This window comes from Misgurnus anguillicaudatus, chromosome 18, assembly GCF_027580225.2.
Source record: "Misgurnus anguillicaudatus chromosome 18, ASM2758022v2, whole genome shotgun sequence".
Lineage (NCBI taxonomy): Eukaryota > Metazoa > Chordata > Actinopteri > Cypriniformes > Cobitidae > Misgurnus > Misgurnus anguillicaudatus.
This window is the reverse complement of record NC_073354.2, coordinates 32,120,589-32,135,626: the sequence shown is the minus strand read 5'-3', so window position 1 is coordinate 32,135,626 and position 15,038 is coordinate 32,120,589. Positions and strand designations below refer to the sequence as shown.

Sequence of the window (15,038 nt, the reverse complement as noted above, 5' to 3'; positions counted from 1 at the left end):
TGATGTTCAAAACGAAATTGTTAGTCATAGTATTAGTCCAAAGTCCACAGTATTAGTCCAATTCGATGGTTAACACAGCACAGAATTAAGTTTTCAACTTAAAATCTACAATGATTTTTCACATAATGTATTGACAGTACAAATCTTATTGTGAAGTGTCTTAAAATGACCATTTATATTGCTGTACAATACCTCTTGATGTGAATATCGTCCGCGGGAAGACGCGCTAATTACAATCTACACACTAATGTTGTGATCAATATAATAGCATACATTTTTTGAAGGGTTACGAAACAACTCACCCATCGCGTAAAACACAAGCAGGATCAGAATCTCTGTCTAGTTAAATGTTGTCGCGGAGCTCTCTTTATCCAGATGCAACACCAAATTGATCATCTTTCTTTCTCTCGTTTTGTTCTAAACTCTTCTTGGGTCGTTTGGTTGGCCCGTACGCTTACGGGAGCTGACACAACCAGCAGCAGACGGTACAGAGATATCCATAGTCCATATGGCAAGCACGTAGCCCGACAGGCGCTAACGCATAGTTCTGCATTTGTCCACAACACTGGCTGCGTCCGAAAACTCAAGGCTTGTTGCCTTGCTGCCTCATGAGGAAATGACTTCCGAGGCCTGAAGGCAGCTCAGAGAAAGGCTTTCGGACGCACTTTAAAGGCAGCGTGTTTGAAATATAAACGGAGAGCACCTTTGTGATAACTAATCACATATTTGAAAACTACAATACTAATTTCTCGCTAGAAATGCAATTAAAATGTGTAAAAAGTGAAAATATACGTTTATTTACACTAAATTTGTGCTCCAGTCGCTTCCTTGGCCGCCATTTTATTTTTTCGAACCCGACCACTGTTGTCATGTGGTTTTTACGTCTGTAAAGGCGGTGACGAATGCTGCGTCCGAAACCGCCTACTTCATACTATATAGTATGCGAAAAGCAGTAGGCTAGGTGAGTAGTATGTCCGAATACATAGTATTTGAAAAACAGTATGCGAAAAGTACCTGGAGACCTACTACTTCCGGTTAGATTTTGCAGTGTGCATACGATGGACACTTCACTATCCCATGATACCCCGGGAGAGGAGTTATCCAACGAAGAAGAAGAGGCATGCGGCTGTTTTCGCGCTGAAATGACATGACGTGATGACGACGTATGTCACGTGATGTAGCAACATGGTGGATGTAGTACGTCCGAATCTCATTCATACTACCAGGATTCATACAATACAGTACCTACTGTTTTAACGGCAAGTAAGTAGCTACTTCATCTTATTCAGTACCTACTATACAGTATGCGGTTTCGGACGCAGCCAAAGGGTCACCTTTAATATATATTTTTTATTATTTATATATCCATTTCTTTGAATAAAAATACACACAGTAAACACACACACACATATATTATGCAAACACAAACTTTTATTTTGTATGCCATTATTCGAGATTAATCGTTTGCCCAGCGTTATTTTGGGAATAAATTTGTACCCACACTGTAAAAAATCCAACTAATGAAATGTTGGACGGGCAAAAATATATAAGTTAAACCAATTTTTTGTTTGAGCTAGTTGAGAAGACATATTATTTTAAGTCTAGATAAATCTGTGTTTAAAATATTAAATGAATGGTTATTTTCAAATCCAGTCAACATTCAGAATGGCTAGTGTTGACTGAACTAATTAAGACAAATCAGGTAAATATGTGGACTTATGACAGCTATGTTTCCTGACAACAAAATGCTCATAATATTACTGTTATTTGGTCACAAAATGTAATTGTAAGAGTTGTTCATGCGTGAATGTATGTGCTTAACCCTCAAACGCTCCTCGTTTTCTGTTTACACTTCTGGCCCTTGGGGTCTATATGACCCCAAAATTGAAAGCATAATTGTAAGAAAAATATACATTTTCAATAATACAAATAATATATCATTTTTTTTTTGTTTACTTCTCATCTATACAATAAAGCTGTGTTTTGAGAGATTTGAAGTAGTTTTGTACCTGTTTACCACAAAAATCCTCAACTACACAATTGGCTTTCCTGAAAAATATCAAATTTTTACGAAAATTCACATAAATTATTATCTAAATTTGATTTAAATTGTTTTTAGATATTAATATAGGTGTGAGGTGTTGAATTCAGGCATCGGTTTTTAGAAAAAAACATAAGAGAATTACAGTGTAGGAATTAAATCATTTAGAAAGGCAGATTCCCATAGAGACCCATTCATTTTCCTGGATATGGACAACTGCTCAAATCATTACTTTTGAGATACATTTTGTTAAATTATGTTTATATACACATTAGAAAGGATATTAAAAATAAATATCATGTCAAATAGTAATTTTTTATAGCTTTTGATGCATTTTGAAATGTCTGTTTTTACAAAATGCCATATAAATTTGACTGAGTGTAAGTGTCTGTGTGTGTGTGTGTGTGTGTGTGTGTGTGTGTGTGTGTGTGTGTGTGTGTGTGTGTGTGTGTGTGTGTGTGCACGCACGCATGTGTGTGTGTGTGTGTGTGTGTGTGTGTGTGTGAGAGAGAGAGGGAGAGAGAGAGAGAGCCAGCATGTGTGCTTGAGAGAATGTGTGTGAGAGGCAGAGGGAGAGAGCATGTGAGTGTGTCTGTGTTTGTGTGTGTGTGAGAGAGAGTGTACATGTGCATGCATTAGATTTACACCCCTTTGTATCTTTTTTCTACATTTGTGACTGATTTTATTTGCCAAATTTTATAAAAATGCTCTCTGTGGTAGTCATGCGTGTGTGCGTTTGTCTGCGTGTGTTTGTATGTGTTTGTGTGTGCGTGTGTGGGTTTGTATGTGTGTGTGTGTGTGTGCGCGTGCGTGTGTGTGTGTGTGTGAGAGAGAGAGAGAGAGTGTGAGAGAGTGTGCATGAGAAGGAGAGAGAAAGAGCATGTGTGTGTGTGTGTGTGTGTGTGTGTGTTTGTGTGTGTGCATGTGTGTGTGTGTGTGTGTGTGTGTGTGTGTGTGTGTGTGCGTGCGTGAGCCTGTTTGTGAGTGTACATGTGTGTGCATTATGTCACACCCCTTAATGTGTTATTTTCTGCATTTGTGACTGATTTTATTTGCCAAATTCCACACAAATGCTCTCTGTGGCAGTCATACCTGTGTGTGTGTGTTTGTGTGTGTGTGTATTTGTGTGAGCATGTGTTTTTTGCATTGCATTTGTGCACAAGTACCAGGCCTTCATTTCTGTGTCAAAATTTTCAGATTTATGTTGGATTTATTGATATTTATTTTTTGACAAATGGAAAAAAAGTAACATTTTCTGCATTTCCCATTCACTTTCAATTGGGGTCATATTGACCCCAAGGGACAGATTGATAAAAAAAATTTTTACATACCTTTAGAACAAGCCCAGTTTTTTTGTGCATGTAAAGATAGATTATTTAGGAAAAGTCACAAAGTTTTACATCTCTGAGATGAAGGGAACCTTTTTTGTTAACCAATGAAATGTCGTTTGGGGTCATATTGACCCCAAGGACCGATTGAGGGTTAAAGTTTAAATATGCGGTCGGTTAATAAAGATAGCGTCTATTTAAAAATGTGCTCGGACACTTTCGGACGGAGAAGAGCTCCAGAGGAGCTGAAGAAAATCACAGACACTTAAGCGCTCACACCCCGCCCAGCGCAGCCTCGCCTCGGCAAGCGCATTAGAAATCGACTGCTGGCTCTGGTATCTCTGTGGCGTTTAAACGTGATTTAATTCATTTTAATTTCTCATACTTAACAATGAAAGGGTTATGTTTTAAATCATATTTTAGGATTGCACTTAATTGATATCGCTGTTAAGTGATGTTTCATATCTTTTACATTTGTTATAACCGGACTGCATGCGAATTTGAACTTCAGAGCTGAAGGAGCGAGTGGAGAAATAGACACAGTATCATAACAATCTTAAATAAAACTTCTAAATATACCCGTGTGTGTACCCGTGTGCGTGCGCCAAGGTCACGTCAGGTAAGTGTTTGTAAATAAATGTTAATTTTAGACTATATTAATTGGCAAAGACGCAAATACTCGACGTTTTTGTAAACATATAAGTTATATAAAGGTGTGTTATGTTATGTGTCCGAGTTAAAGTGTGTGTTTTGTTATGTGTCCGAGTTAAAGTGGAGCTATTTTAGTTAAGATAATACCGGACAGGGTTTAGGACTCCGTCTTAATTATAATTGGGACATTTTTACAAACAAACCTTATAAAATACAATACTGGCGTGCATTTTGAGACAAAACAATAGCACTCATATGTTAAGAGATGTCAGTAAGTTATTTTAGTCAGTGATAAGTCCTGTCCGAGAAAACCGCCCAATGGTGTTTAATTCAATTACGTGTGATGTCTGAGGGAAATTTGGCAATTTTAGGGTATAAAATCTTTCACCGTCAAGCTTTATTATATTAAACATGTTATTTATGTATGTGTGTGTGTTTATATTCCTCTGTTTATTACACCAGAGCGGTGATGATGTGGAGGCAGACCAGAGGCCTGAAGAAAGTCTCCTAAATGGCCCTGCAGATGTTCTGACTGACTTTGGAGTGCCTTTTGGACTGTTTTATGCCCTCTATTTAGAGAAGACTTAATTATGTATGTTCAGTCTGTATGATAAGTAAATAAAGCTTTTGTTTTTATGTGACTGAAGTTAATTATTTGTTAACAACACCAGCATAAATTATTTGATAAATAATTTAAAAAAGTTTCTTAAAAATTCCCAAATAATAAATATTAATTGAAATAACACATAGAACATTGAGTAAATACTTAAATTTTAATTGACAGACTCTTTGCTGTAAGTTTTTAAAGATTCAACTTATTAAAACATTTTAGTTGAATGAACTATAAAGCTAGTTGAGCAAACATACTTTTTTATATTTGAGTCAAGTTTGGGCCAACTAAAAAACATCAATCCAGGTAACACTTTGGAGTCAGAAATTGAGTGAACGTAAAATTTCTGTGGAACTAGTTACTAAAAAATAATTCATTGAGCCAAAAATTTATTTTTTACAGTGCAAAACTGAGCAAAGTCTGTTAAACCTGAGCAAAAACGCTATAAAATATTGTAAATAAAGTGTTTGTTTTTATTGTGTATATATATATAAAAATATTATATATATATGTGTGTGTGCGTGCGTGTCTGTGTGTGTATTTATAAAAAAAATTAAGCATTTTTGTCAGATCAACACATTTTTTATTCTACCCGTTAAAACAATTTTAAGTAGTTTTTATTAGTTATGTCACCTATACACAGGTCAAAACTTAAAATAGTAGGTTTAATTGAGTTGCAAAACCAAGTTGTTTTAACTTTTTTACAGTGTACATAATAATTACACACAGTACACACACACATACATATTATGCAAACTTTTTGCGATTAATTGTTTGACAGCCCTATCCCAAAATATAGTTAAGTAGGTAGTAGAAACACATACACACACTAATAAAATGTATTGCATGTGCAAAGTTGCTTTGGATAAAAGTCCCTGCCAAATCTATACATGTAATGTAATGTAAATTCCAACTCAACTGATATTTTTATATACTTTGTTTGTTCCCTTTGCTAAATTGCTAATTTCAATGCACGTCGGACTGGAAATATGATCGTTATGATATGAAATCTCATTTCTATGGGAATACCTTGGGATGTCTATTATATATTTTCCGGGCAATAAGGAAAATAACCTTCAATGTGGATGTCTTTCTGATCTTCAAAATGGCTTTTATGTGGTTCTGTTCAGTTACTTAATATACAGCGGATGCATATAAATGACTTCCCCCTGACTGTCAATATCTGCTGTCCCTGACCCCAGCATGAGGCATCCTCAAATGCTGTTACAGTCTACAATAACTGTGATATGTATTAAACTGTGTCTGACTACCTTCGGGAAAATATGCATGTCTTTAAATGTATGTGATATTTGTAGGATCTGATTTTCAATTATGTTGAATTAGATCTGTTTGCCCTGCAATTTCATTTTGACATGAGAATTGCAGGTCAGTATCATATTTTTCATTCCGTTGTTTAACTCCCTGAAGCTGTATTAGAAACTCACAGAGATATCAATTTAATGTAATTACCAGCTGTTAGAAATCCATAACGTTGCATCCGTCTGTTTATAATCACAAAATTTAAAGCTATTTAAAGTGTTTTCTTTTTCAAAAAATAAATAAATAAATCTTCTCCATCTTGTGTATTAAATCGCACTGAAATGAGCCGTATTAAAGCATTTGTGACCCTAGATTACAGAAGTAGCATAGGTATATGTGTAAGCAATAAGGTACGAGAGGCTGTGCTGTATCGTGAATAAGTAACGGCTGAAGGGTAGGCCTGGGGCGGTAACCGGATTACCGCCATACCGCGGTCACGTGACCCATGCCGCGGCTCTAAGCTCCTCACCGTCATAACCGCCAAAAAAAAAAAAAAAAAATCTTGAAACATTGGCCTGCACTTGTGTGTATATGTGGGGATGTTATACACGCAGCTTGTTAACAACCGCAACTTGTTAACTGAATATTAAATGATATGATTTTAATACTAAATTGTCATTGAGTAGAAATACAGGTGACGTTGTCTGTCACTCGTTTAAAGTAATACAAACATTTTATCTAATTTGAACGTGCAAGCAGCCGCAACAGATCAACAACAGAATCAGGTTTCATACATTATCAAATTTTCACGCAACATAAAGAGCACGCGATCAGTCTGAGGATTAATATCCAAAGAGGTTAGATTGTCTCTTCTTCATCTAGCCTACAACAGTGGCCATTTCTAAAGCAGGACACATTTCAAAAAGTTTTGCTTTTGCGTCTTCTTTCTCTGTTTGTGGAAAAAGACAGATGTTTATGGTAAGGGTTGAGGAAAGAAGCGGTCTGTCCGAGCACGCGAGACGGAGGCGGACTGCCCGGGTGCGCGCGAGACAGAAGCGGACTGCCCGGGTGCGCGCGAGACAGACACGGACTGCCCGGGTGCGCGCGATACAGACGGACCGTGTCATCTTGCACACACACGCGTCTCCATGCAGCTTCCCAGCTATACTCAAGCACGGACACATATGCAGTACAAGTGATTTCTCATACGAATGGTTATTTTACCAGACCGTCAGGGCAGCAATAATTTGCGTCATTTACAGGCTATTCACAAATTAAGGATAGAAAAGTGGCGAAATGTCTGTCGGCACGTGTGGACACGCACAATGCGTTAACATTTTTTTAACTGATAATATTAATTGTTCAAGTTGTTGAATGTTGAAATTAAAGAAATGTGGAAGGAAATAATATTCACTTTACATGTTCCTTAAGAAATTTGCACGTGTTTTGTATTGAAGATAAATAAATCATGCATGTTATTTAACTCGTTGTCTTGCCAATAAACCGCAAAACCGCGGGAATTTGTTGATTACCGACCGCGGTTAAAAAAAATACAAACCGGCCCAGCCCTACTGAAGGGCGTTGTTAGGCACGACCCCTTCAGCCGTTACTTATTCACGATACAGCACTTGCCTCGAGTACCTTATTGCTTTTATAAAACGGTTACCACACAATATTAAAGTAAAAAAAATATTAGTGCAACTTTCATGAAGTTAAATTAATAAAAGCATTCCTTCCACTAGAAAAAATAGTCCCTGACTGCGAAAAACAACATAAAAGTTCAAATAAAAACAACAAACTGTTCTCAGACTTTGTCTCATTATATGTTTATGTGTTGCTAAGGGTGTTGCTAAGGGCGCAGTGATATTAAATAGAACCGTTGGGTGAAGCGGTCATAGCAGTGTTTTATTGCGAATAAAGCACACCTATTGACCAATCAGAATCAAGGATTGGAACTAACCGTTTTATAAGTAACATTATACAACAGTTCTTTCTGGTTCTCGAATCTGATTGGCTAAGAGCTATGCGATATTGTACTGATAACGGCACAGTAACCGCTTCACCTTTCGTATCATTCCGCCACCTAGTGAATGGAGGTCCTTAACAGGCTCATCTCTGATAGGGCTGTCACTTTTCGTTCGAAAATCGATTGCACAATCGATCGGACCAACCAAAAAACGTTTCGAAAACGAAAATAGGCAATCGATTTTAACCAAATATGTACACTATTAATTTTAAAAGAATTAAACAGTTAAAAATATAGATGTAACAAAACTCACAAACAAGCAGAAAAAGAAAATAAAGAATTCCGAAAGTGCAGTAGGTGTGCGAAAGCTAGACAGAAAATACCCAGCAATTTTACGCACCTATAGTTTCACGCTTTCAATCGCTGCATCTAGTGTTTTGCAAAGAAAACGGAGGACAACGTCAATAAACCTGTGCAACACGAGACAGCGTCGAAATTGTGACCTTACAGGAGATGATGAGATATAACAAGGAGCCACCCTTGCAAGCTGACAGCGACCCGCTTTTGAAATGGAAGATTGGCAGTACGAAATACGCAGCTGGCAACGAAGTACCCGAGTTTCCCTGGGACATCAGTGCGGTCGGAGTGTGTCTTCTCAACAGATGGACATATAGTGAATGAAAAGCGCTCTGCTCTTGACCCCTAAAATGTTGATCGACTTGTTTTCCTGACCAATAATTTGTAATGGCCCTAGTCTTTTTGCGCATTTCATTATGCCTGCCTAGTGCCGCCTAAGTGTCGGTTACGTTTAATAAAAAAATACACAGCATGTTCTCAACTTCAAGTAAGTCTATTTAAAGTTTCATTTTTGAACAGTTGTTTGAAATGGATCGAATCATTATTTAAAATAATTTTTGAAATGCCTAAATCATAAAAGCAGCCAGTTGAACCTGCAGTAATGTTTTTCATTTATGGCAGCAGTCCACTCTGCATAAATACATAAACTTTTTTTAGAGAATGTTGCACTACTGTTGCTGTTTTTATTCTGCACGAAACTTAATGACAATGAATAAGAAATATTGCTGACTTGTGCGTTTCAGGCGCTCTCTTTACATTTGTCTGTTATTTGGCGTTAAATGGAAACGTCTTTTTTAGACATGGAAAATCGATTTTACAATCGATTCAATGAACACTTATATATTAAAAATCGAAAATGATTTTTTCACAAAAGTGACAGCCCTAATCTCTGAATGGAAAAACACAGACGCGCTGTTTTTAAACACTCTCCGTGTGTCTCATTAGTTCACTAGCTCATAAATCAGTGTGTGAATCCCAATCGGAAGTTATTATTCCGTTAAAGATCAGCGCTCTTGGATGTTACGTTAAACTTAATGGGATTAATGTCTTGTCACATCGTGTGGACACTTGGAAAGAGGAATGTAAACACTCGGTTTTTCTTCTGGAGCTATATCTCTTATCAGAACGCGAAAACACCGTGAAACTGCATGTAAGCACCGCAGCTTTTAAATGTGGACATTGATCATTTATTTAATCGCGACGTGACTATTAAAACATGTTATGAGAATATTGCCACTGGTATATTTATAAGCAGCATGCAAAAACATCTCTCTGACACTTATAAAAACAGTTTTATATAGTACTGACAAGAACAAAGTTTAATAATAATCGAGTGCTCGTATCGCGTTAAGAGTAAATGGGAAACCAATAGTAACATTATATAAGTATAGTTTTATTAACTTTTACCTTGCGCCAAAACAATAACAACACAAAAGACACTAAATATGAATAAGAAAACAAGTAATAGTTTTATCATGACACCAAATACTGCTGATTTGATCTCATTTTGACCATCAAAAACAAACAAGGCGAATATAAGAGCCAGGGAATCCCTATCAGAGATGTAGCCCAGAGAGGGCGGTGGTCAGCGGGGCGAGTGAACACTGACGTCCGCTCATGCTTTGGTTCTCATTCGTACCGAATCTCACTAAGCAAATGTTCAAACAGGCGCTATCTTTACTAATCGACTGTAGATTTAAATATAATACATATATATTCTCGACTAAACTAATCTTAAAACTACACTTTGTGACCAAGAAACGTACACTCCTACTCGAGCGAAATTGCTTAAATAGCCAACATTACATTGTTTGGGTCAAAAACATCATTTTATTATGCCAAAAATATTTTGTAAATTTCCTACTGTAAATATATAAGATTAATATATCATTGGTAATATGTGTTGCTAAGGACTTCATTTAGACAAAGGTAATTTTCTCAATATTTAGATTTTTTGCACCCTCAGATTCCAGATTTACAAATAGTTGTATCTCAGCCAAAGATTGTCCTTTGCTAACAAACTATACATCAGTGAAAGCCTATTTATTCAACTTTCAGATGCATAAATCTCAATTTCAAAAAAATGTACCCTTATGACTGGCTTTGTGGTCTAGGGTCACATTTTTTATCAGAGATGTCTTGGGCAGGATGAGAAAAATGTGTTATTGCTATTTAATGCCTTATATGCAAGCGCTCATTGCGTGTCTGCGTTCCTCCGGTAAGGATGATGGAAAGCTGGGTTACAAGGAAGGTGTGCTACATTTTTTGGTTCTCCATATCTGCCTGTTCTTGAATAATATCCAATATCTGTCGAGTGTACTGAATGTTCCTCTTGTCAAGATCCTATAGAAAACTCATATTTATTTCAAGAGCCTTGCTGTGTCCAGAGGTTACTGTGTTTTCTTTTAATAAAAACCTGTGTGCTGAAAGAATAGAGGCTGTTGTGTTTTATTTTTGGGGGGTTATTTGTACAGTATAATCTTTTTCCACCTATAAGAAAATATGAAAACCTGTGTTTAATTTTCATTTCGACCGTGTGTTTACCAATTCCTGCATTTAGGTTAGGTTTGGGATAATTGGAAAATATTGATAGGAATCATGATCTAACATTAAAGTACTGTATTGTATTTTTGCCTCTGAACCAATTTAACCGACTGCTTGTCTTTTCCCAGTGCATTATTTTTAGGTTCACAGTTACAGATGGTTGAAATTGATGGTCAAGTTTTCTTTTGTTTTCTGACAGGAGAGGAGAACCTACTGGCAATACTCAAGAGAAGATGGTGGAAATACATGATACTGGGCCTGATTGATATTGAAGCAAATTACCTGGTTATCAAAGCTTATCAGTACACCACACTGACCAGCGTTCAGGTGAGTCACAGCGACTGTCTCAGTGCATGGACCACCCGAGATGTATCCTGCGCACACAACTAAAAAGTCGGCTTTTACACTACACGGTTCAAGTGATTTGATTCTGTATCGCACAGATCGAATACGATCCACAATTTTGTAAGCAGTAAAGAAGTGCATAGATTCTGACATTCTCAGATCGGTTTCAAGCCTCATTCATATGTGGAAATAAATCGGATATGAAAAATCGTAAACGTGCAGTTGTGCATGCGATGTAAGCATGTAAGGACATTATTAAAAGCAACTGGCATCAACTAAAGTGGACACCACCCACAATCACATGACTCTTTTTAGTAGTGCAATGCAGGATGACAGCTCACTTAAGGGGGATCGCACACCGGCCGCGCAGCTCAGCGCCGCTCAGCGCCGCGCCGTTCTAAAAAATGTAACACATTGTTTTCTATGAGTGTAGGCACACCGGCGCCGACAGGTGGCGCCTGTCCGCGCCGCCCAGCTGTGACTCTGGAAGTTGTTCTAATCCCTGTCGCGCCACACAGCGCCACTCACATAGTTTAATATTAAATAACATCATATGTGTCCCACATCATTAATGATTAACATTGGCTGCTAACGTATATTTTACATGGGCCCCTTTAGGGGGATCGCACACCGGCCGCACAGCGCCGCGTCGCCTCGTGCCTAGGAGAACTCGGAGGTATTGTAAACCGGAAGTGCACATTAAATAGCGCGAGCTTCGTCAGATAGCGTCTACTTCAAAATGCAAAATATACGTTAGCAGCCAATGTTAGTCGTTAATGATTTGGGACACATATGATGTTGTTTGGTGTTGGACTGTGTGGGTGGCGCTCTGTGGCGCGACAGGGATTTGGACAACTTCCTCAAGGGGATCGCACACCGGCTGCGCAGCTCAGCGCTGCGCCGTTCAAAAAATATCGAACACACTGTTTTCTATGAGTATACGCACACCTGCACCGCCAGGTGGCGCCTGTCCGCGCCGCCCAGCTGTGACTCAGGAATTTGTTCAAATCCCTGTTGCGCCACAGAGCGCCACTCACATAGTTTAACATTAAATAACATCATATTTGTCCCAAATCATTAACGACTAACATTGGCTGCTAACGTATATTTTGCATTTTGAAGTAGAGGCTATCTGACGAAGCTCGCGCTATTTAATGTGCACTTCCGGTTTACGATACCTCCGAGTTCTCCTAGGCGCAACGCGGCGCTGAGCTGCGCGGCCAGTGTGCGATCCCCTTCACAGCTGGGCGGCGCGGACAGGCGCCACCTGGCGGCGCCGGTGTGCGTACACTCATAGAAAACAATGTGTTACATTTTTTTAGAACGGCGCTGCGCGGCGCTGAGCTGCGCGGCCGGTGTGCGATCCCCTTTAGAGTAATGTATAACGACAAAGAGCGTGAGCACTGCAGTATGTAATAAAAACTTCATAGAACCAGTCAAGTCCTACAATGATGGACAAGCTTATATTAAACAAGAATAACACGTTTATTAACAATAAACTTTTTGTCAGACCGCTTTGTTGAGTACTTTTTCCTCTGTCATCTCCTTATAGTGAAAAGGACTTCAGTGGTGAGAAAATTGGTAAAATAATTAGGAAAATGAAAAAAAATCTGGCCTTCGGCTGACTTTTACATTTTATTCGGCTTCAGCCAAGAATTTTCCTTTCGGGCGGGGTTGTTTTTGACCCAGGGCTATATGGGTTAATAATGGACAAAACACACTCCTGGGTTAAAAATGACCCAGCACTTGGTTGTTTTAACCCAATTGCTGGGTTGTTGTTACTCAACCATGGGTTCAAACAACCCAGCAGTTGTGTTAAAACAGGTCTCTGTATATTCACCCCAGCTTTACAGTTTTTATACACCTTTTGTCGAAGTCATAGCAGACCAGGTCACGTCTTCAATATGTAAATGAGTTTCTGATTGTGCTGCCAGGGAAACTAAGAAAGATTGTGATTGGTGGAGAGTAACGTTGTACTCGCCCGGTGTGTCCAAAAGCTAATAAAAGCTCTGTGGTCCGCTTGACATTGCACTTGTCAGTTAATCTTTATTAAAGAGCAGTAATTGCTGAAAGAGTCTTATTCACATCACCATCTAACTAATAGTGCTTGATTAGTGGCCATCTTAATGATTATTAGAGATTTCATCAGAGAAAGTATTGATTAATTTTGTTTATTACACTTTTAACTTTACTGTGACATCAAAGATGTCTTTAGCAGCACTCGTGTGGATGCAAAGATTGTATTTATTTGCTAGATTCCTTTTGTTATATGTGTTCCTGCCCTGGAGCATGGCATTAGCAACACAAATGAAATGGGTTTAAGTCTTAGTAAAACCACATACAAATACAATTTTTAGCTTGACTGCACTGTTTGGATAAAAGAGTCAGATGCATAAATGTAATTGCATTTAAAATGACACCTCTGTGTGCTTGTACTTGTGGTATTTTAGGTCTCACACTGCCTGGATTTAACTTGTACTTATGGGATGATAAGTTATAATCATGCCATGCGATCATATCTAAACTAATCAATAATAACAAGACACAACCCTAATGTGCACATTATAACATCCTTATTGATTCCTGTGGATACATTCAGAAAAACATGGAGATCTGATAAAAGCCTGTATGAAGGTCATCCTTGTGATGGGCTTATAACTGCATCCAAAGGATTATCTAGAAAAAAATATTTATCTCTGTTAATAACCAGAAAGTTACGATTTTGGCACTTTTATCTAAAGCGACTTACAGTGCATTACAAGGTATCATTTTTTATCAGCATGGTTGGTGATAAAAAGGTCCTACTGTAGGTTCGAAACCCATGCTCTTTTGCACTGCTAACACAATGCTTTACCACTAAGTTATACAGAAGAACCATTTCCAAAAGAAATTGTGTCTTTTTATATATACATACACACATATACACACACACATTATATATACAATGTTGTTTGACCATGGCTTATCTTTCCTAAGGCACAAAGAGAGCCTGGACTGTCCTCTTGAAAGGAAATGTGTAGGATTTTATCTATACAGTATATATATATTGTGTGTGTGTGTGTGTGTGTGTGTGTGTGTGTGTGTGTGTGTGTGTGTGTGTGTGTGTGTGTGTGTGTGTGTGTGTGTGTGTGTGTGTGTATGTATGTATTTATATATATAAAATGTATGTGTCTGTATGTGTGTGAAAAACCAAAGAATTACAAAAAGCATTGCACATCCAAAACCCAAATTGAGCACAGGTGCAGGACAAATAAAGTAACTGTGAGTATAGACCTTTTGCGTGTTTGCAAACAGAGATGACGTTTTTTTGTGGGCGGAGCCCAACTGGTGGCAGAAAGTGACAGCTCCGCAATAGCGGTGTGAAGTGTTTTAGCGTTAAACTGTGATTTTTATGGATCCAGTGTTCTGTAGAAGTCTGCTTCCCCCATATTTCTCTTAAGTGTCATGTTTCTTATAACGTTTTCATCAAATTACGCTCATTTTTTAAATAAATTAAAAGTTTAAATGGCTTGGCTACTGATATGTGTGCATGTATGTAATGTTTATGTATTGTTCTTTATTGGTAAATCAATTATTTTTACAGTATGAATCGCTGAAGTACTTATAAGAGCAATACTATCATGTATTCTGTATAATATCATTTATTAAATATTTCATCATTTCCTGTTTTCAATTTCTTCCTTATATTTATGGCCTACGTGTTTGTTCTAAAACTATTATGTTTACATACAAATTAATTTGTATAGGCCTGTGTGTGTGTGTGTGCGTGTGTTTGTGTGTGTGTGTGTGTACCTGGTAATTATCACGTTGTGGGGACCAATTTATGGTCCCCACAACAAACTTATAAATCAAACAGAATGATGTATCTTGAAAATGTGAAGTAGGAGAAGGGTTTCTGTGATGGTTGGGGTTAGGGAATGGGGTAGGTAATATACA

The 15,038-nt window shown here is 37.8% G+C and overlaps 1 protein-coding gene across 1 annotated transcript in view; it reads left to right on the top strand.

The window, feature by feature from the left end:
- The window catches only part of slc35f1 (solute carrier family 35 member F1), a 106,788-nt gene that overhangs the window by 52,386 nt on the left and 39,364 nt on the right, over nt 1-15,038 (top strand). Inside the window, exon 3 of the mRNA XM_073856320.1 lies at nt 10,962-11,084. Within this exon, the coding sequence (XP_073712421.1) occupies nt 10,962-11,084 (123 nt within the window). The remainder of the gene's footprint in view (nt 1-10,961; nt 11,085-15,038) is intronic.